This window comes from Lutra lutra, chromosome 6 (assembly GCF_902655055.1).
Source record: "Lutra lutra chromosome 6, mLutLut1.2, whole genome shotgun sequence".
NCBI lineage: Eukaryota > Metazoa > Chordata > Mammalia > Carnivora > Mustelidae > Lutra > Lutra lutra.
In genome coordinates this window covers 126831630-126855627 of record NC_062283.1, presented here as the reverse complement: position 1 = coordinate 126855627, position 23998 = coordinate 126831630, and the positions used below count along the sequence as shown (strand labels likewise).

At 37.2% G+C, this 23998-nt stretch overlaps 1 protein-coding gene across 8 annotated transcripts in view; it reads left to right on the top strand.

Moving 5' to 3' along the window:
* HACE1 (HECT domain and ankyrin repeat containing E3 ubiquitin protein ligase 1) overlaps positions 1-23998 on the top strand; it is a 119972-nt gene that overhangs the window by 72700 nt on the left and 23274 nt on the right. For all 8 annotated transcript variants that reach the window (XM_047733419.1, XM_047733418.1, XM_047733420.1 and 5 more), the window contains 5 exons: positions 14654-14765; positions 14858-14955; positions 15136-15223; positions 18771-18920; positions 19441-19637. In XM_047733419.1, the coding sequence (XP_047589375.1) occupies positions 14654-14765; positions 14858-14955; positions 15136-15223; positions 18771-18920; positions 19441-19637 (645 nt within the window). The remainder of the gene's footprint in view (positions 1-14653; positions 14766-14857; positions 14956-15135; positions 15224-18770; positions 18921-19440; positions 19638-23998) is intronic.

The window sequence follows — 23998 nt, the reverse complement described above, 5'->3', positions numbered from 1 at the left end:
TGTTTCATCTTCATTCAGAAAGGTATGCTTAGGGACGCCTGGGTGGCTCAGTTGGTTGGACGACTGCCTTCGGCTCAGGTCATGATCCCGGGGTCCCGGGATCGAGTCCCACATCGGGCTCCCAGCTCCATGGGGACTCTGCTTCTCCTTCTGACCTTCTCCTCCCTCATGCTCTCTCTCACTGTCTCGCTCTCAAATAAATAAATAAAATCTTTAAAAAAAAAAAAAAGGTATGCTTAACCAAAATGCTGTAAGTCATAGCTATCTTAACAGAAAAATTTTCCTTAAATCTGAAAAACAAAAATTAAAGAACCAGCAATGTTTCAAACAAAACTCATAAAAAAAATCATTCTCATCATTTCATCCAGTCCTAGTGATACTTGATCTTCTTTTAGCAGTTTTGTGAATCTAGTTTTTCCTTAAGTTCTGTCATTTCTTACTCAGTTCAGTATTTGATCTGAAAGTTATCAGAAACCTAGGCTTGTCAGAGTCCTTTCCAGGAATCTCCTTGAAGATGAAGCATTTGTGCAAAAGCGTAAGAGTGAAACAGTAACTGTCTCTAAATGATGAAAGACTTAAAAATGCCCATGTTTTTAATTGTAACACAACTGAGAAGGAAATTTGACTATTTCTGTGACACACTTTTTTTAAAATTTAATTTTATTTTTTCAGTGTTCCAAGATTCATTGTTTATGCATCACACCCAGTGCTCCATGTTTGACACACATTTTTTTTTTTTAAGATTTTATTTATTTATTTGACAGAGAGAGAGATCACAAGTAGACAGAGAGGCAGGCAGAGAGAGAGAGAGAGAGAGGGAAGCAGGTTCCCTGCTGAGCAGAGAGCCCGATGCGGGACTCCATCCCAGGATCCTGAGATCATGACCTGAGCCGAAGGCAGCGGCTTAACCCACTGAGCCACCCAGGCGCCCATTGACACACATTTTTTAAAAAAAAGATTTTATTTATTTATTTGACAGACAGAGATCACAAGTAGGCAGAGAGGCAGGCAGAGAGAGAGGAGGAAGCAGGCTCCCCACTGAGCAGAGAGCCCGATGAGGGGCTCCATCCTAGGACCCTAGGATCATGACCTGAGCCGAAGGCAGAGGCTTTAACCCACTGAGCCACCCAGGTGCCCCTGACGTACATTTTAAGATGATAACTGGAATGATGATTGATAATATTCTGTATCAGATTTAGGAATTTGAATGCTTATATTAATAGCATATATCCATACTGGGATATTCATAAGGAAGGTTTAGCATTATTTCTTATTTGACAATACTTCTCGTAAAATTTTACCTATCAAATAAGCCTAATTAATTCAGTGTTTCTCTTTTTAGAAGGAGAATGAACACATCTTTTGAGATGTTCCAGGGTTCTCCAGAAAATCCTAGAATTATTTCCAGGTCAAAAAGACTTTATTTAGAATTTGATTTTGGGAACTTAGTCAAAAACATCAAAAGGTTTTGGACACTTGACCAAGTAGGATCACAGATGATTATGAAACAATACTTAATTATCTACTTAGCTAGAATGACAAAAGATTTTAAAGGCATATACAGAAAATTACATAGTTCTGAGCAAAATTCAGCTCCTTTAATATTAAGAAGACTCAGTTTGCTTAAGTAATCAAAGACCTGATTAAAACCGTATGAAACACAGGTTATTTTGATAAAACAGAGAATCTTTTCCTTCTAGCTAGATTACTTAAAAGGTAAAGCAAAACCTTTCATAATCTATTATCAAGAGCTGACCAATACTCCCAAGAAAACTTTGTCTTTTTAGCAGATGAAAGAAAATTATATAAGCATAGTATTGATATTAAACGTTATAAACAAACAACAAATCTTTATAAGTTTTAGCTAACTCAGCCACACAAGGTAAAATTCTCTTTCTTCTCAACTTTCTATACCATTTTGTTCTTTATTTTCCTCTTTCCCATTTTGAAATAGCCAGTTTTACTTTAGGACAAATTTACTTCCTTTTCCGTTAACAAAAATACATCTTCATTCCTCATACCTTCTCTTAGCCAAAGACACATCCTACTTTCCTTGCATGCAGAAATGTTTCCTATGTTATTTGTAGTAGTTATAATTACATATGTTATTTAGAATTCTTAGCCCTTAGAAACCTTTTTTTTTTTTTTAAAGATTTTATTTATTTATTTGACAGAGAGAAATCACAAGTAGGCAGAGAGGCAGGCAGAGAGAGAGGAGGAAGCAGGCTCCCTGCTGAGCAGAAAGCCCGATGTGGGGCTCGAACCCAGGACCTGGGATCATGACCTGAGCTGAAGGCAGCGGCTTAACCCACTCAGCCACCCAGGCGCCCCATTAGAAACCTTTTCTAATGAAAAGCAAGAAGTAAAACTTTGAAATGTTAAACCAACATTCTTTACACTGGCAAATTTATGAGTGTATTTCATAATTTCTATCAATAATACATTTCTTCATAGTACAATTTTTCAGTGTGTCACAAGACATGCTTACTACAGACCCAAATATCTTTAGTTCCTTTGTAACGAGAGGTCAAAAGTAGGTAAACTTCAACTTGTTTTGCAATTACTGTTTCAATATTTTATCTTATTTGGAAATGGTGTAGACATTTAGTGAATTTCCTTCATTTAACTTAGCAAAATTCTAGGGCTGGAAGTTAACAAAAATTTTAGAAACTAGTTTTAAGTAGATACATCGTAACATATTTATTGCTGAAAAGTTCACCTAGAAAATCTTATCCCATTTAACATTTATCTAAATCTCTTGATCACAGCAATTATGTTTAGATGACCCATGAAAAACTTCATTAGGTAGCATCATCCCAAGTTATTTTTCTTGCTGACAGATTTTGTAATAGAGGTAACATGAATTTGTTTGACTAGTAAATGCTGGTAGAATATGTTTTTTAATCTGCATTTTATTTAACATAATTAGTTATATTAATATGATCTGTTATATTTAGTATATAATATGTATTATATGTGTATAATTATATTAGTTATAAGTTATTACATATACATTAATTACATATAATCTGATATATATCTATATCTATATCTATATCTATATCTATATATCTGAAGACATACTTTTTTTAATTACACCAGATTTAAATAAGCTTTTACTTCCCAAAGATTATCCCAGATCATGTGAATTTGTAAATATTTGAGTTAGTTTTGGGGGTCCCTGGGGGTACCTGGATGGCTCAGTTGGTTAAACATTTGCCTTTGGCTCAGGTCATGATCCCAGGCCCTGCATCGGGCTTCCTGTTCAGCAGGGAGTCGGCCTCTCCTTCTGCCTACTGCTCCCCCTGCTTGTGCTTTCTCTCTATATCAAATAAATAAATAAAATCTTAAAAAAAAATTTGGGTTAGTTTCAATATTTTTGAGTTTTAGGAATACTTAATTCATAAGTGCTTATTTTTAAGCCAATTAAATAGAGTTCTTTTACAAATTTTGGCAGTACCATCTGGAGTTTGAGAGAAGAAAATCACATATATAACATATCCATAGACATACATAAACATGCAGACAGACACAGAGGCCTATAACTTCAATTCCAGCATCCTCGTCATGAATCAGGTAAAATATAAAACTTACTAGTGTAAGCTGAATCCAGATTGGCCGACAGAATAAGCTAAGGTTGCCTGCTTCAGTGGCTAAAGCTTTTTACTAATATCTGTGGAGAAAACTTTTAAGATTTGTATTTATCCTTAACAAATAATCCTTAAGGAGGCTGTGGACTAGAGTTTGGGCAAAAGAGCTGCTATAGCATTTTGTATTTTAAAAGGCCTCTTTACCCCTCTTTTTTTTTTCCTTTAGTCTCAGGCAATCATGGGTAGAGTTTTAGTTACCTCTTGGGGTGTATATCTTTCAAAGACATTGAGGATTAACATCTTCAGGGGGCAGAGAAAGGATGTAAGTTTTCTCCTAGGAGTTCTGCTTTTTTCATGGTTTCCGAGGTCACAATAAAATGTAGTAGTAATTAGGGGGAGTGCTTTGTAAAAGTAATTCTCTAGACTCAAGACCAAATGAGGCCTCTTCAGGTTGGAAACGAAGAAGGGGTTATTTGGATCACTGTGGTCATGGAAAAGATGAACCCAATGGACTGTGCGAATTTTGAGCAGGAGGATATAGGCTTCCTCTGTGAGCCTTAATAGTGATCACTATTGGAAGGATGGGTACAGTACTAGGCAGCATATATCCAAGTGAGGAAAGGGAGGACTCCCCATGAGTATCAGTGGCTCTGAGGGCCTTTGTCTTTGCACTTCCCTCTTCCTCCTCAGGAGAGGCCTCGATAACCTTCTCAGCTTTTCCCTTGGCAGCAGGAACACGTCGTGAGGTGTGCTTGTAGTTATGCCCCCATTCAGCAGAAAGCTTAGGGGGCTCAGAAAATGTGCTATCTCAGAAGGAATGAGCATTATGGTCCAGATGGATCTTTAAGAAAGTTATGGATTTTGCTGGAGAAAGGCAAGATGGCAGCGGAGTAGCAGACTGGTGTGATGGGTCCCAGGAGTTCAGCTAGATAGTTATCAAACTATTCCAAACACCTACAAACTCAATGGAAGATAGAAGAGAAGAGCAGGAATTCTAGGAACAGAAAATTGACCACTCTGAAAGTTAGGACGTGCGGTGAAGTGAATCTGAAGGGATGGGAAGATAGACCGCTGGGGGAGGGGCCAGCTCCCAGCAAGTGGTGGAGCAGTGGAACACAAAATCAGAACTTTTAGAAGTCTGCTCCACTGAGGGACAGGGGTGGAACCCTCATGCGGATAGTGTGGTCTCAGATACTGTGGGGTCACAGAAAGATTGGGGGTGTCTGAGTGTGGCAGAACTCCCAGGTATTGGAGCAGGGAAGCCAATTACAGAGACAGAGCTGGGGAGTGAGCTTTCAGATCGGGGCTACTTAAACCGTGATCCAAGGCACAGTTGGACCACTGCTGTTCAAGCAGGGACCCCACAAGTAACAGATCCGGGGAGACTCACCTTCCTCCTCTGGGAGGAGCAGTGTGGCAGGAATCTGGGTTTGGAGACTCCAAATGGGGCTGTGCACCAGAGATAGAAACGCTTGGTCATAGGCCGGGTGAGCACAAAGCACGCCTGGAGACCAGGGAGGCAGGAGTGATTGACTGCTTATCTCTGAGGGCACACTGATGAGTGGGGCCCCAAGCTCTTGGCTCCTCTGGGCTGGAGATTAGGAGGCCGCCATTTTCATTCCCATCCTCTAGGGCTCTATGGAAAACGTTCAGGGAACAAAAGCTCCTGAGAGCGAGCTGGAGCAGATTTCTTAGCCTGGCCCCTGGCAAGGGTGGTGCAGTTCTGCCTTGGGCAAAGACATTTGAGACTCACTGCAATAGGCCTCTCCCCAAGAAGATCCGTGAGAACATCCTGCCAAGACCAAACTCACCGATCAAGGAGAACATTGGAACTCCAGAGATAGGGGAAAGCAATGCAAAGAACTCATGGCTTTTCCCCCAGGATCCTTTAGTCTTGCAAAGTTAAATTTTTAAAAATTTTATTATTTTTCTTATTCTATTTTTTTTAACTTTTCCTCTTTCCTGTCTTAACGTTTTTTAACTAGTTTATCTTAACAGTACCTTTCTAAAAAAAAAATCTTTTTAAACCTTCATTGTTACAGTCATATTTTATCCTTCATTGTATTTAACCTTACTTTTTGTATACATATAGGTATTTTTTTTCTAAGAAATTTTGGGATATAGTTTCTTCTAATAGATCAAAATATACCCTAAATCTAGCACATGGCTTTGTTCTAGTCTCCAGCCTGAGCACATTCTCTCCTCTTTTTTTTTTTTCTTTTTCCAACCAACTTATCAATTCCTTTTTTAGAATTTAAAAAAAAAATTTCATCTTTACAGTCATATTCCATCCCTTCATTGTGTTTACCCATGTGTGTGTGTGTGTGTCTATAAGTTTTTCTTTAAAATTTTGGAAGGTAGCTTCTTCTAAGAGACCAAAATACACCCAAAATCAAGTGGGTGGCTCTGTTCTGTTCACCAGTCTAATATATATACACATATTTTTTTCCTTTTTATCCCCTCCCCCCCCAGTTTTGGGTCTCTTCTGATTTAGTTAGCGTACATTTTTTCTGAGGTCTTTGCCACCCTTTTAGTATTTTATTCTTTTGTTCATATATTCTTATCTGGATAAAATGACAAGGTGGAAAAACTCGCCACAAACAAACAAAAAAAAAAAACAGAAACAAAGAGGCAGTACTGACGGCTAGGGACCTAATCAATATGGACATTGGTAATATGTCAGAACTAGATTCAGAATGATGTTTCTCAGGGTGCTAGCTAGGCTCAAAAAAGGCGTGGAAGATAATAGAGAAACCTTTCTGGAGAAATAAAATCCCTTTCTGGAGAAATAAAGGAACTAAAATCAAACCAAGTTGAAATCAGAAAAGGTATTAATGAGGTGCAATAAATTTGGAGGCTCTTACTGCCAGGATAAATGAGGCAGAAGAGAGAATTAGTGATATAGAAGACCAAATGATGGAGAATAAAGAAACTGAGCAAAAGAGAGAGACAAACAACTACTGGACTATGAGAGGAGAATTCGAGAGATAAGTGATACCATAAGACGAAACAATATTAGAATAATTGGGATTCCAGAAGAAGAAGAAAGAGAGGGGCAGAAAGTATATCGAAGTGAAATTTAGTGAATTTCCCTAATATGGCAAAGGGAAGAAGCATCAAAATCCAGGAGGTACAGAGAAACCCCTCTCAAAATCAATAAAAATAGGTCCACACCCCTTCATCTAATAGTAAAATTTACAAGTCTTAGGGAAAGAGAAAATTCTGAAAGCAACTTGGGACAAGAGATCTGTAACATACAATGGTGGAAATATTAGATTGGCAGCAGACTTATCCACAGAGACCTGGCAGGCCAGAAAAAACTGGCATGATACATTCAGAGCACTAAATGAGAAAAATATGCAGCCAAGAATACTTATCCAGCTAGACTATCATTGAAAATAGAAGGAGAGATAAAAAGCATCCAGGACAAACAAAAATTGAAAAAATTTGCAAACACCCAACCAGCCCTATAGGAAATATTGAAAGGGGTCCTCTAAGCAAAGAGAGCCTAGAAGTAGTACACCAGAAAGGAACAGAGACAATATACAGTAACAGTCACCTTACAGGCAATACAATGGCACTAAATTCATATCTTTTAATAGTTACCCTGAATGTAAATGGGCTAAATGCCCCAATCAAAAGACACAGGGTATCAGAATGGATAAAAACCAAAACCCATCAATATGCTGTCTACAAGAAACTCGTTTTAAACCCAAAGACACCTCCAGATTTAAAGTGAGGGGGTGGAAAACAATTTACCATGCTAATGGGCATCAAAAGAAAGCTGGGGTGGCAATCCTTATATCAGATAAATTAGATTTTAAGCCAAAGACTATAATAAGAGATGAGGAAGTGCCATCTCCTGACAGCACATGGGAGAAGAATGAGGCACAAATAAGTCAGCTGCAAGAGAATGGGAGCATGGGGCGAGAATAGAAAAGACTGTTGCTCCGAACAACTCCTCAGTCTCATATTTATTAGAAAGTGAGTAACAACCAATGAAGAAGCTGGAGTAGATTACACAGTTACCGTGAGTTTTGTAGATACATAAGAAGAAAGGCAAAGTATGTCTGGTCACATAGTACATGACCCATAGTGAGCAAGCCCAAACGAAAGGATTGTCTGACTAACTACTTATGCTCTTTGGGAAAGGGGAGATAATGGAAAAATGAAGTAGGTGGCATTCTGCCTTAAGCGAGCCAGGCATCCCCAGCTGCTCAGCTTCAAGGATGTATATCGTCCTCGCCCCAAAAGGCCTGTTGCCAGTACATGTTTTTCTTAAAGCTATATCTAAGCATGCTTGGTAAATAATATAATTTCTCATAGTTTATATTTTAAGCAGTACGTTGTTCTGAGGGACAGTTATAAGGAAGGACACTATCATACTTAAAGGGTCTGTCCGACAAGAAGATCTAACAATTTAAATATCTATGCCTTTAACATGGGAGCAGCCAACTATATAAACCAATTAACAAAATCAAAGAAACACATTGACAATAATACAATAATAGTAGGGGACTTTAACACCCCCCCTCACTGAAATGGACAGATCATCCAAGCAAAGTTCAACAAGGAAATAAAGGCCTTAAATGACACACTGGATCAGATGGACATCACAGATATATTCAGTACATTCCATCCCCAACAGAATACACATTCTTCTCTAGTGCACATGAAACATTCTCCAGAATAATCGCATTCTGGGTCACAAATCAGGTCTCAACTGGTACCAAAGATTGGGATCATTCCCTGCATATTTTCAGATCACAATGTTCTGAAGCTAAAACTCAATTATAAGAGGAAAGTTGGAAAGAACTCAAATACATAGAGGCTAAAGAGCATCCTACTAAAGAATGAATGGGTCAACCAGGAAATTAAAGAAGAATTGAAAAAATTAATGGGAACAAATGAAAATGAAAACACAACTATTCCAAATCTTTGGGACACAGCAAAGGAGGTCCTGAGAGGAAAGTATATAGTGATCCAACCTTTCTTAAGAAACAATAAAGGTCTCAAATACACAACCTAACCTTACACCTAAAGGAGCTGGAGAAAGAACAGCAAAAAAAGCCTAAACCCAGCAGATGAGAAATCATAAAGATCAGAGCAGAAATCAATGAAATAGAAAGCAAAAGAACAGTAGAACACATCAATACAACTAGGAACTGCTGGTTCTTTGAAAGAATTAGTAAGATTGAAAACCCCTGGCCAGACTTATCAAAAAGAAAAGAGAAAGGACTGAAATTAATAAAATCATGAATGAAAGAGGGGAGATCACAACCAATACCAAAGAAATACAAACACCAGGCTCATATATAATAAGAATATATTATGAGCACTTATGCGCCAGCAAAATTGACAATCTGGAAGAAGTGGATGCATTCCTAGAGACATATAAACTACCAAAACTGAACCAGGAAGAAAGAGAAAACCTGAACAGACCCATAACCAGTAAGGAAATTGAAGTAGTCATCAAAAATCTCCCAAAAAACAAGAGCCCAGGGCCAGATGGCTCCCCAGGGGAATTCTAGCAAACATTTAAAGAAGAATTAATACCTATTCTCCTTAAACTGTTCCAAAAAAATAGAAATGGAAGGAAGACTTCCAAAATCATTTTATGAGGCCAGCATTACCTTGGTCCCAAAATCAGACAAAGATCCCACCAAAAAGGAGATTTACAGACCAATATCCTTGATGACCACAGATGCGAAAATTCTCACCCAAATCCTAGCCAGTAGGATCCAACAGTATATTAAATGGATTATTCACCACAACCAAGTGGGGTTTATTCCTGGGCTACAAGGTTGGTTCAACATCCACAAATCAATCAATGTGATACAATATATTAATAAAAGGAAGAGCAAGACTCATGATACTCTAAATAGATGTTGAAAAAGCATTTGACAAAGTACAGCATCCTTTCTTGATGAAAACTCTTCAAAGTGTAAAGATAGAGGGTACATACCTCAATGTCATCAAAGCCATCTATGAAAAACCCACAGTGACTATCATTTTCAATGGGGAAAAACTGAGAGCTTTTCCCCTAAGGTCAGGAACACAGCAAGGATGTCCACTATCACCACTGCTATTAAACATAGTTCTAGAAGTCCTAGCCTCGGCAATCAGACAACAAAAAGAAATAAAAGGCATCCAAATTGGCAAAGAAGTCAAACTCTCACTCTTTGCAGGTGATACGATACTTTATATGGAAAACCCAAAAGACTCCACTCCAAAACTGCTAGAACTCATACAGGAATTCAGTAAAGTGTCAGGATATAAAATCAATGCAGGGAAATCGGTTGCATTTCTATACAGCAACAGCAAAACAGAAAAAAGAGAAATTAAGGAGTCAGTCCCATTTACAATTGCATCCAAAACCATAAGATACCTAGGAATAAACCTAACCAAAGAGGCGTAGAATTTGTGCTCAGAAAACTATAAAGTACTCATGAAAGAAATTGAGGAAGACAAAAAGAAATGGAAAAACGTTCCATGCTAATGGATTGGAAGAATGAATATTGTGAAAATGTCTATACTACCTAAAGCAGTCTACACATTTAATGCAATCCCTATCAAAATACCATCAATTTTTTTTCAAAGCATAGAACAAATCCTGAAATTTATTGGAACCAGAAAAGACCCTGAATAGCCAGAGGAATGTTGAAAAAGAAAGCCAGAGTTGGTGGCATCACAATTCCAGACTTCAAGGTCTTTCACAAAGCTGTAACCATCAAGACAGTATGGTACTGGCACAAAAACAGACACATAGATCAATGAAACAGAATAGAGAGACCAGAAATAGATCATCAACTCTATGGTGAACTAAACTTTGACAAAGCAGGAAAGAATGTACAGTGGAAAACAGTCAGTCTCTTCAACAAATGGTGTTGGGAAAATTGGACAGCTACATGCAGAAGAATGAAACTGGACCATGTCCTTACACCACACACAAACATAGACTCAAATAGAAGAAAGACCTCATTGTGAGATAGGAATCCATCAAAATCCTTGAGGAGAACACAGGCAGCAACCTCTTCGACCTCAGCCACAGCAACTTCTTCCTAGAAACATCGCCAAAGGCAAGGGAAGCAAGGGCAAAAATGAACTATTGGGACTTCATCAAGATCAAAAGCTTTTACACAGCAAAGGAAATGGTCAACAAAACCAAAAGACAATTGACAGAATGGGAGAAGATATTCGCAAATGGCATATCAGATAAAGGGCTAATATCTAAAATCTGTAAAGAGCTTAACACCCAAAGAACAAATAATCAAATCAAGAAATGGGCAGATGATATGAACAGACATTTCTGCAAAGAAGACATCCAGATGGCCAACAGACACATGAAAAATGCTCCACATCACTTGGCATCAGGGAAATACAAATCAAAATCACAGTGAGATACTACCTCATACCAGTCAGAATGGCTAAAATTAACAAGACAGGAAGCGACAGATGTTGGAGAGGATGCGGAGAAAGGGGAACCATCCTACGCTGTTGGTGGGAATGCAAGCTGGGCAGCCACTCTGGAAAACACTCTGGTTCCTCAGAAAGTTGAAAATAGAGCTACCCTATGACCCATCAATCGCACTACTTGGTATTTACCCTAAAGATACAAATGTAGTGATCCGAAGGGGCACGTGCACCTGAATGTTTATAGCAGTAATGTCCACAATAGCCAAACTGGTTAGAACCTAGATATCCATCAACAGATGAATGGATAAAGAAGAATTGGTATATATATATATACAATGGAGGACAATGCAGCCATGAAAAGAAATGAAATCTTGCTATTTGCAACGACATGGATGGAACTAGAGGGTATTATGCTGAGCAAAATAAGTCAATCAGAGAAAGACAATTATCATATGATCTCCCTGAGATGAGGAATTTGAGAGTTAGAGTAGGGGGTTTAGGGTGTAGGGAAGGAAAAAATGAAACAAGATGGGATCAGGAGGGAGACAAACCATAAGAGACCCTTAATCTCATGAAACAAACTGAGGGTTGCTGAGGGGTGGGGGAGTTAGGGATAGGGTGGCTGGGTTATGAACATTGGGGGAGGGTATGTGATATGATGAGTGCTGTGAAGTATGTAAGCCTGACGATTCATAGACCTGTACCCCTGGGGCAAATAATACATTATATGTTAAAAAATAATTTAAAAAATAAGAAATAAATAACACAGCTATTAAAAAAAAAGGAAGTTATGGATTGTAGGGTTTTCAGAGGTAGCAGCCAGTTGATGGATTTTAGCCACTATGAGTAACAGTTAAGAGCCAGTTCTAAACAAGAAAACCTGCAATAACCAATTAGTTCCCCTCTCTCCTTCCTGCTGCATAAAATACTTAAGAAACATTTGAATTTCAGTTAAGGTATGACTTTTAATCTCAATTTCTACTTCTTGTTTTTATCCTGTTACCTTAATCTTACTGGAAAATTGTTGTTACCAACCCTCTTTGTAGGCTGCTTTCCTTTTCAGGGTGTCACAGGAAACCTCTCCTGGATTGGAGTCTGCCTTCAGACTGATATGCACAGGGTCTTCGGGAAAAGTCCCTAGGCCTCTGGAGCATAAACCAGAGACTTGGCATTTTGGTATGCATAATTGAGTAACACCTAGGAAGCATCCATGGGGTTTTACCAAGGAGCTGGTGTGCCTTGTCAGGTCCTTGTTCAGGTCATTTATATTTGTCCATTAATTTTTTAAGCAATACCACACCAGGGATTGGACCCATAGTATCCTGTTGGGTCAGGGGACAAGTAGCAATGGTAGTAAGTAAAGTGGCAACACAGAGACTATAGGCCTTTGTGTGGGTTCCCTCTGTGTGGGTTCCCTCTTGCTGTTGGCTTCCAGTTATAGGGCTTTTTTTTTTTCTTCTCGGTTAGGACATGTAATCTGGGCACAAGCCACTTGACTCAGTGGTTACAAGTGGAAATTTCCAATCCTCCTTACCTAAGAGAATCATTTCCATCTACCTTTGGCCCAGAATCCTCCTTGGCAGTGACAGTAGCCTTGCAGTCCAATCCATCCTCCCTTGCTTTCCTTGGCTATGGAGGTCCCTTATACACATTAATAATCAATTAAGACCTTTATAATCAGTAGTCTAATCATTTCATTGGAGCATATGGCATTGCTCATGCTGCTCTGGGGAGATTCTTGAATTATGGCAGGCATGACATTTTAGGTTAGATATTGCAGGCAACATATGACAGAGGCAATGTGTAAAAGCACATAGCAGCATGACAGACCCCTAGCTAAAGGTGCTTCTTTCTCAGATGGTGAGTTTGGCAGTTAGTGGGCAAGTTGCAGGTAAAGGCATTCCCCTTGATTAATTGCAAGGTCCTGCCAGTCCTGCCAATTATGCCAATTGTCCTGTGTTGGTCTTAGCCTTTCAATACCCAATCTTGTGCCTAGACCAGCCCTTGTGGTTTTTATTATGACTGCAAGATGCCCTTCAGCAAAAACCATTAGGAACCTGAAAAAAAATAAAGATTTATTACCTACAGGACCTGGGTATTACACAGCACACATGGTAGAGATGGGGGAGTGGGAGAGTGCATGATAATGCACATGGGCCTGAAGTTCTGCTTTTATTGGGGTTGAGGTGGGAGCCAAGGGTTTCATAGGCTCACTATTGGTGAATTTAAAATGTAAGAGCGGGAATTTAAAGCATGGGAAGAGGAAAAACAGGGGGGCCAAAGGGTCAGTTATAGAAATCAATCAAGATTTCTAAAACAGAGGAGCCTTCCTTTGGGAAAGTGGCTTGGCTCCTTATCAAGTTTTGTGCTGGCATTCTGTTTATTTGAGATAGCCATCTTTGAAGTAGATGCCTCTTTGAAGTGGTTGCCTTGGCAATAAAAGCTTAAGTCAGGCACTTTCATTAAAATAAGAAAAAATACCCTAGGATGCCTGGGTGGCTCAGTTGGTTGGACGACTACTTTCGGCTCAGGTCATGATTCTGGAGTCCCGGGATCGAGTCCCGAATCGGGCTCCCAGCTCCACGGGGAATCTGCTTCTCCCTCTGACTTTCTTCTCGCTCATGCTCTCTCTCACTGCCTCTCTCTCAAATAAATAAATAAAATCTTTAAAAAAAAAAAAAAAAAAGAAAAAGAAAAAATACCCTAATTGTCAAGGTTTACACTATGTATTCAAAGGATAGAAATAACAATAAAGGTGGATAGTGGTTCCTGGGTGGCTCAAATCATTAAGTGTCCGACTCTTGATTTCAGGTCAGGTTGTCATGATCTCAGCCCTGTGTCAGACTCTGGGCTCAGTGCAGAGCTGGCTTGAGATTCCCTCTCTTCCCTCTGCCCCTTCCCAAGCTCTCGTACATGCTTTCTCTCTCTCTCTCTCTCTCTCTCTCACACACACAAAATAAATAAATAAATAAAAATAAAGTTAGATCTGGAAGATTATTTTCATGAAAAATTGAATATAACATGCAGTGTAATTTTTCTGGATTTGGAAATTCATTCTTATAAGCATTGTTATGCTTAAGAGAAATTAGGAGAATGGTGTGCCTGGTGGCGCAGTTGGTTAGGCAGCTGCTTTCAGCTCAGCTCATGATCCCAGCACCCTGGGATCAGGCCCACAGCAGGTTCCCTGCTCAGTGGGAAGCCTGCTTCTCTTTCTCCCTCTACTGCTCCCTCTGCTTGTATGCTCCTGCTCTCTCTCTCTGTCAAATAAATAAATAAAATTGTAAAAAGAAAGAAAGAAAGAAAGAAAGAAAGAAAGAAAGAAAGAAAGAAAGAAAGAAAGAAATTAGGAGTAAATCTCATCAATTACATATTTGATATTAAGTTTAGGTATAACCTAATTTATCAAGTCTTTTCTGTTAAAAATGGGAATTAAAAAAATATACTCTCTTTGTAATCAAAGTATTTCAGCTGAGATCTGCCTTTTTGTGAATAGTTTTTAAAATGTCAGAACATTATCTAGAACTATTTATTATAAATAAAGGCCTAAGAATGATTATTTGTGGAAAGGACATTAGCAGGCTCATTAAGTAATCTGATAGGTAACTGAAATACTGCTGACATATTTTACCGTTTTTTTGTTGGGTTAGCCATTTAAAGATCGCTGTGAATGGTTCTATGAGCATTTGCATTCAGGACAACCAGATTCAGACATGGTGCACAGGCCAGTGAATGAAAATGATATCCTGCTGGTTCACAGAGGTATGTTTAAAAAGAAGCTAATGTGGTTGAGGCACAAAATACCAGTTATTGTAAATTTTAATACATAAAATTAACCAATGCTACATATTTAGATTCTATTTTTAGGAGTAGCTGTGAAGTTGTGTCAAAAGCAAATTGTGCAAAGCTAAAGCAAGGAATTGCTGTACGGTTCCATGGAGAAGAAGGCATGGTGGGTATAAAAATAAGTGCTGTTAACATCACTAGATATAAAAGACAGAAATGCACTTGAATAAAGTTTAGTATATAATTGATAATGGAAGACATTTGAAATGATTCTAATTTGTTATTATTCAGAAAAAATTTCCACATATAATTCTGTCGATATTTAATTTTATTTTCTTGAACTCAGGGTCAAGGTGTTGTGCGTGAGTGGTTTGATATTCTGTCTAATGAGATAGTCAATCCTGATTATGCATTGTTTACCCAGTCAGCTGATGGTAAGTTGTACAGTCTACATTATTTTTTCTGTTACTTACTTCTCATATTTTCAAACTACATCAGTGCATTTTATCCTTTGATTCCCACAGTAATCCTGTGAGCTAGGTGTGGGGTAGCCCCATTTCCTAGAAGAGAAAGTTGAAATTCAGAGTTTTTGTTAACTCGATTAATGAGTGGTAGGATCATGAGTGGAACCTGGTTCAGTCTAGCATTCTTTCCTCTACATAGATGGTTCTCAAGGGCCAGTGCTGGCTGTAAGGAAGTTTTCATCAATCTTTTGTAAAGTAAAACTAAATTTATGCAATTTCAAGATTGTCCTTAGACTGCTTTTCTGAGCTAAAATTTCCTTTTGTGAAATAGTGCCTTAGAAAAGATGGACTTTGGGCGCCTGGGTGGCTCAGTGGGTTAGGCCGCTGCCTTCGGCTCAGGTCATGATCTCAGGGTCCTGGGATCGAGTCCCGCATCGGGCTCTCTGCTCGGCAGGGAGCCTGCTTCCCTCTCTCTCTCTGCCTGCCTCTCTGTCTACTTGTGATCTCTGTCTGTCAAATAAATAAATAAAATCTTAAAAAAAAAAAAAAAAAAGATGGACTTAGAAAAATAATTACTTGGAAAAATTAAAATTTGTTAACCCTATTTGAGTTTCCAGGTCTTAAAATATATTGGTCATAAAAAACAGTCTAGAAATCATGGTGTTAAATCTTAACTTATAATCTGTTTATGTATAGTAACTTAGTTTTCGGTCCTTTTAAAAGATTAAACTTAAAAAGCTCTTATTATAATTGAAATAGGTTATTTGTTGAAGTGGTACTTTCGACCTGCACAATTCTAATTTGATATAGTAGGCTGAATGGAAATGGTTACTGCCTCATCTGTGAGAAGAATACTTGGCAGTTCTCTAACTTAAGAAAGACATACACAAGTGAAGGCGGGATTTCAGTTTTTAAATGCTTTACACAGTTGCTTTTATTTCCTGAAGATCTTTTCCTTCCCAGTGTTTATTTTTTATAAGGAGAGAGTGCATTATTAATTGTACTTCCTAATTGTCTCCAACTGAACCAGTAGGTAAACCTCCACTGAATAAGGATGACGACTCTGGGAGAGGCAAGAGGGGGACGGTGGTGGGCTGCGGGGATACTAGGGAACTGCAGGTATTCGCTTCTGTGATGGGCTCCTCAGACACACATGGTGTATTTGAAGTTGTTTAGGAATATGTGACTGCTTTAATTTTATAAATTCTGATTATTTGCACTGAGGTGAATTTGGTGCTTTTGTTGTTTTTATGACAAATTTGATGAGGTGGTGGGTTTAGTTAGGCCTGATCTTTGAAGCAAGATTTAGCATTAGAGCATTGTATTTTAGCTTTATTTCATTTCTTTATAGTCCCTTATTCTGAGGCTGTCTGTTTAGTTTCATACCTGAAAAACAGATTTGGTGTGGAATTATGAGTCGAGGTAATTCCTCATACTATGAATATATTAGCAGAGCATATGCTAAAGCACAGAGATCATAAAGATTGTGATTTGTACTTTTTGTAAGCTGTAGAAGTCTTCTCTTTGGGATCATAGTATATATAAATTAGAATATCAGTGAAATATTACCTTGTTCTTAGGTTTAGTTGACATGAAATATTACCATGTTCTTAGGTTTAGTTGACAAAATTACATTAAAATTTTGAATTAAAAATTCCTAAATGTGGGAAATGTTTGGGTAGTCTTCATGTCTATAATAATTTCTTTAAAACTTGCTTTCTAATTGAATTAAGATATTTACTATAGAGTTTGGCCTTTGGTGTTACACTGGATGTGAATCCAGGCTCTGCTCCTCTTGTTGTTATCATCTTAGGCCAATAAATGTAACCTTTCTGGACCTCAATTTCTCCATTTGAAAATGGTGATAATATATGTTTTGTGATGTGGTCAAAGAGAAATCAATTAGCTGTTATGTAAGAAATGTTTAGCCTAGTGCCTAAGAAATACAGAAAGCACATAGAAAGTAGAAATAATTATTAGAAGCTATTTTTATGTGGGAAACGACATTTTCTTGTTCACTAGGATTTTTCTGAGGTGATGAAAATAGCTGTGTCACAGTTTCATTTTATTTATTTATTTATTTTAAAAAATATTTTATTTATTTATTTGACAGGCAGAGGTCACAAGTAGGCAGAGAGGCAGGCAGAGTCGGGGGGGGGGGGAAGCAGGCTCCCCACCGAGCAGAGAGCCCGATGTGGGGCTCGATCCCAGGACCCTGAGATTATGACCCAAGCCAAAGGCAGAGGCTTTAACCCACTGAGCCACCCAGGAGCCCCAGTTTCATTTATTTATTTATTTATTTTAAAAAAAATATTTATTTATTTGACAGACAGAGATCACAAGTAGGCAGAGCAGCAGGCAGAGAGAGAGGAGGAAGCAGGCTCCCTGCTGAGCAGAGAGCCCGATTTGGGGCTCCATCCCAGGACTCTGGGATCGTGACCTGAGCCGAAGGCAGAAGCTTTAACCCATTGAGCCACCCAGGCGCCCCTGCACTAGATATTTTTTTAGATTTTTGTTTTCATTGTGATCAAATATATAACATAGTATTTACTCTTTTAACCACCTTAAAGTGTACAGTTCACTGGCATTAAGTACATTGACAGTGTTGTGTAACCATCACCACTGTTTCCAGACCTTTTGTCATGTAAGTGGAATCATACTAGGTTTTGACAGTAATTGGTAACTATTGCCTTTGCCATTTTTACTTATATACCTCTGTGGTACTTATTTAAAGTTGATTATTTGTGAGGTGCCTAGGTGACCGGTTGGTTAAGTGTCCAGACTTCAAGTTTCGGCTCAGCTCATGATCTCAGGGTTGTGAGACTGAGCCCTGAGTCGGCCTCTGTGCTCAGTGGGGAATCTGCTAGAGATTCTGTCTCTCTCCTTCAACCCCTCCTCCTGCTTGGGTGTGCTCATTGCTCTCTCAAATAAATAAAATCTTAAAAAAAAATAAAGTTGATTATTTATTGTGAGGAATAATTTGTTGACTTGTGGATTTTGGTGATTTTTCTGATAATTGGTAAAAGGCATCAAGTTCATTACTTAGGAACAGTTGTACAACATTTAAAATTTTAGTTACTGTCTTGTAGTGCTCTATTCCATAAGGAACAAGAAATAGTGAAGATCTGCACTGGGCATGTATAGATGAATAAAACAATGCCTGTCCTAATTCACAACCTAGTATTTCTACATTGCTGAGGAAAACGTGTATTATCTTTTAATGTATTATTTTCAGGATCTCTTTGACACATCTTCCAACCATTTTCAGTTAAAAGTATTTCTAAAATTTTCTCTTTGCAAAAGACTTACTCTGATAAGTATGTGTGAATCAATGATTATCTTCTGACAATTCCATTGTCTGTTATATATTCCATAAAAAACATTCTGGTGGAAGTTTATACATAATGTAACCTTGGTTTTACTGAAATTCTATATGAACTGATTTATTTGCATTGAAATGATCTTTTTTTTGCATCTAGATTCTTAGAAGTAAATTATTTTGTATTTATTTTAATAGGAACAACTTTTCAGCCTAATAGTAACTCCTATGTAAATCCTGATCACTTGAACTATTTCCGGTTTGCTGGACAGATCTTGGGATTAGCTTTGAACCACAGGCAGCTGGTCAACATTTACTTCACAAGATCATTCTATAAGCACATTCTTGGTATGGCTCTATTGTTATTTCCAGAGGCATTTATTTGAAGTGTTTTTCTTAGAATCTTTAGGGAAAAACTAAGTAGGTAAGTGATCGCATTTTGATTGAGGTAGTTTTTATTTCAATTAGAAACTGTCTGTGTATGTAAGGCATTTGGGAGCCTGAGGGAGAGAAAAAAAATCTATTTTTTTGCTAAAAAATTGTTTATCATTTTAGTGTGTATATGTTTATGCTAAGAATGCATTTTAATATGAATATGCTTAAGTGTATGGCACTTTTTGAAATATATAATAATTTTTCTGTATAGCTATTTCAAAGAAAGATTACATTATAAAAATGTGGGAAAAAACACAAGTTTAAATTAACAGACTTCCAAATCTAGGAATTAGCATCCACTTAAATCATGCTGTGAATTGGATTATATTTTGCAGTTTTTTGGAATATCTGTAGAGGGCAGTATTTTACCATTAAACAAACAAGGAAAGGCAGAAACATTTAGAATATAACTGCTGTATGTTTGCTTTTTTAGGTATTCCTGTAAATTACCAAGATGTGGCATCCATTGATCCAGAATATGCCAAAAATTTGCAGTGGATTTTAGATAATGATATTAGTGATCTGGGTCTAGAGCTAACCTTTTCTGTTGAAACTGATGTGTTTGGAGCAATGGAAGAGGTGCCTTTGAAACCTGGGGGTGGAAGTATTCTTGTCACACAAAATAATAAAGTGAGTATTTGAATACTTATCGTGGCCATTGTTTGTAACTTGGTCCTGATAGTTTGCTGATCACTCTAGCCTCCTGACACTAGCTAGAAAAACTTTTACTGTTTCAGTTTCATAACATTTTATAACAGAGAAAATATTTAAATTAACTAAACCATCAAATACCAAATTTTTAGTTAGGAAGGATCATTTCACTAGTGTGTTAGATAGCTGAGGCAGTTCCTGAGGCAGCCTAGAGCACAATTCAGTTGATTCTATAAATTGGGCATCTCTTTATTAAAAACTTTGATTAGCAATAGAAGTTTACACCAAAATCATATTAGGATTTAGTCACTGTTTCATCTTTTGAAGTACGATGTTAAGAGTTCCAGTAGAGAAAAGAAGAATTTCCCATGTTAAACTTTGTACATGCTTTTGGTATCCAGTAAGTCTGTTAGATCTCTGAACTTGATTGTTTTTTTAAGCTTTATAACTTGATTATTTTTATTTATTGTTTTGTTTATATCTTTTGTTTGTGAATATTTTTTCCAGTTTTATTGAGAAATAATTGACAGCTGTACATAGTAGTTTTAAATTTTGTCATATGTTTTCAATTTCACTGTTGAAAAATATGATTCAGTTTTATGTTATATTTTGATATGTAGGAAATTGGGAGCCAGAAAATCTGGTTTGGGAACTCTACTTCTGTCGTTTACTAGTAGCAACTTCTGGTTAAACAAGACGCAGTTCTTTTTCCTTTCCATTAGTTGTATTGTAATTCCAAGATAGCTTCAGAAGCAACTAACTTTAAGAAATTATGCCCATTGACTTAGTAAAATACGGATTCCTTTTTCTTTGAAAGACCAAAAGACTTGGCTGCATTTTAACCTCTTTGAGCCTCAGTTTTCTATTTTGTAGACTTGAGATAATGATACCTCCCATACAGAATCGTTACTAGCATTGTGCAAGCTGAAAACCACAATACAAAGTAGTGCTCTATAAAAAGAGGATAGTGTTCTATAAAAAGAAGTTTTTAGTTTGAGATATGTATAGGGTATTGGAAAGTTATATTATGGTATGCAGTTTTACTTTTGCAACTTAGATACTATATGTAGAAAATAACCCATGAAGTTTAATTTTTGAAAATGAGATCAGAAGCTGAGTTTTTGCATACATATGCTTAGATGTTTTTTAGTTTGCTCTCTCATTTGACACATAAGGACACTGAAGCCTAAAGAGTTAATGGTAAAGCTGGGGACAAAACCCAGGTCTCCTTCTTTCAAGTCTGATGTTCTTCCTTTTGCAAAATTAACCATGTTAAGGTAGATCTTACTTGATTTTTAATATAATGAGTCATGTTAAGCTATAGATAATGAAAAGACTAAAATGCCTTTTTTTTTTTTTTTTAAAGATTTCATTTATTTGACAGACAGAGACAGCAAGAGAGGGGAACATAAGCAGGGGGAGAGGGAGATGCAGGCTTCCCACCAAGCAGGGAGCCTGATGCAGGGCTCGATTCTAGGGCCCTGGGATCATGACCTGAGCCAAGGCAGATGCTTAATGATGGAGCCACCCATGTGCCCCAAAATGCTTCATTTTCAAAATATGTATAAGCTTGCCAGTGATTGAAAATACTTTTTAAAATCTTCTAATTATTAGATTGCTTACCCTGTAGTGCATTTATTATTTTATTTTACACTGGAGACCTATTCTCAATTAAGGATAATGAAATTATACTATCTTTATTATAAGCAAGTGATTGTTTTTCACCAGAGAAACTCAAACATGATTCTTATCTGTGAATACTATGGTGAGTGGACTTGTCACCCTCTCAGATATATTTTATATGACAAAGTGGAAAGACCCATTAACAATTGCATGATGCATAGGTATATTTATACTTGTATCTCCTAATAGTCCCCCTCCCATTATGACATGATTTTTGTTTAGATTTTTAAAAAGACATTTTATTAATTCTTTGGCACTCATGTCTTTTATGAATTCTAGAAAGAAGGAAGATATTGAGTAAGTAACAACAAGAGTATACACACATTGAGGGTGTACCTTTCATTGTGAGTCTAGTTAGACTGGAATACTTCCTATTGTAATATTACGAGACCGATGCCTTACCACTTGGCAACTGCCTTACTATTGTAATATTAAAAAGGCTGAAACTTTTGCTTCTAAGTTAAATCGATTTTTATTTAACTATATTAACTAATTTTTGGTTGATTATAGGTGACTTTTTTTTTATTATTAGCTTTTGGTAATAAAGCAGGATCTCAATCACTAATATGTTAATTCTTCTCAGCTTCCATTTTTGTGATGTAAACATTTTCCAGAGTTTTCTAATATTACCAGAAAGAGCCAAGTATAATTGTTTTATTCTTTTTTGAGTCAAGCATAATTCTGTATCAAATTGTTGATGCTTAAACATTTAATGCTTACTCAGTAAGCAACCTAATTTTTTAAAATTAAAAATCTTTAGAAACATACCTGCATCTTAAATTGATTACTTGCTTTAAGATTGTTATTCAGTTTACAAATAAAATTTTCAATTTTTAGAAATTTTGTTATTTTTTTTAACATATATTTCTTTTAAGAACTTTTTTGTTATTCTAAGGTTAGACCCTTACTTACTTATCTCTATAGGTGTAAAGTTGTAACTATCACCTTTGGAGTTCAGCTTCAAAATCTGTAAGCATGTTGCAGCTTAAATGAGTTTCCAAGCTTTAGTATGAGAAAATCTGTGTAAGCTGATCTCCACATGGGGGAGTCATTTAGTCCTAAGTTTTATGGAAAGGCTTCGATAATTGTGGAATGAAGTCAAATAAATGAAAATACTTTGTTTAAAAAAGAGTACATTAAATAAATACAAATGATATAGGCAGAAGAATATATATCCATTCCACATTTTTAAAAATTTTTTTATTCCATATTTTAAATATAATGCTCTTTTAAATTTAATTTAGTATCTATCAATTTGTTTAAAAATCTTTAAAAAAATAATGAAATTAAACTCTGGTTTCACTTTTGAAAATGGATGAATTACCAGGAGCTGAGCATTTATTTTTTTTGTTTGTTTGTTTGTTTTTAAGATTTTTGTTTATTTATTTGACAGAAACAAGTATTTGACAAGTAGGCAGAGAGGCAGACAGAGACAGAGGAATGAAAGCAGGCTCCCTGCTGAGCAGAGAGCCCTATGTGGGGCTTGATATCAGGAGCCTAGGATCCTGACCTGAGCTGACGGCAGAGGCTTTAACCCACTGAGCCACCTAGGCGCCCTGGAGCTGAGCATTTAAATAGTATTTTCATCTTCCTTTTAAAATTTTTGCTTTTATTTTTCACGTTCTCTCTTTTTTTTTTTTTAAGGTTTTATTTATTTATTTGTCAGAGAGAGAGAGAAAACACAAGCAGGGGAGTGGCAGGCAGAGAGAGAAGCAGGCCCCCTGCTGAGTAGGGAGCCTGACTCAATCCCCGGTATCTGGTATCATGACCCAATCTGAAGGTAGACACTTAACTGACTGAGCCACCCAGGCATCCCCTCTTTTTTTTTTTGAGCAGAAGCTAGAACCTTGGAACCATAAAATTTGAGTTAGAAGTGACAGGTTTTCTATTTTCAGTCTGTCTCCTAGAACTGAAGAGTAAGCTACATGAGTTTTAAATGCTAACACTTTTACAGTATTAATCATGAAGTTCATTCAGGCTGGGAGGGAAAGAAATAGGGATGGGATAAGACAGGATATCAAGGAATAGAGGAGGCGGCATGGAAGTTGAATTACAGAAGCGTTAAGTGGTCAGATAAGAGTAGGGGGGTGGAAAGGGAAAAATGTTCTGGGCTTATAGGAAGTTAAGGGTGACAGAGCACAATGTGTTCAAGGAACCACAGGTAGATCAGAGAGTTGTAGATCTTAGCTTAGATTGCAAAGCAAATGAGTGGTAAAAGATGAGGGGGGTAGACGGGCCAAATTCTGAAAGACTCTGCACCCACAATTAAGAATTTGAAAATTGTTCTGAAGACTGTAGGGATGATTGTAGATGTTATAGAGGCAAGTTTCATCAGTGGATTCTGTTTCTTAAAAACACAAAAACAAACTTAGCTTGGAATGTGAAGAATGAATTGAAATGGGGCAATATTGGAGTCAGGGCAACTGATAGGTGGTCGTGGTATTGGTCTGGGGAGCATGCATGAGGATTTTGTAAGACAGTGGCAGTGAGGATTTGGCATATCTGCTTATGCCTACAAAAGAAACCTGGTTATCCTTTGGAGTTTTCAGTAGAGAAATTTTCAGTGAGAACTCTTATATACCAGAGCAGTAGTAAGTGGATAAACTCAGGAAAGAAGCTTTTATACACCAAAGGATATATATTGAAACTGTAAATTG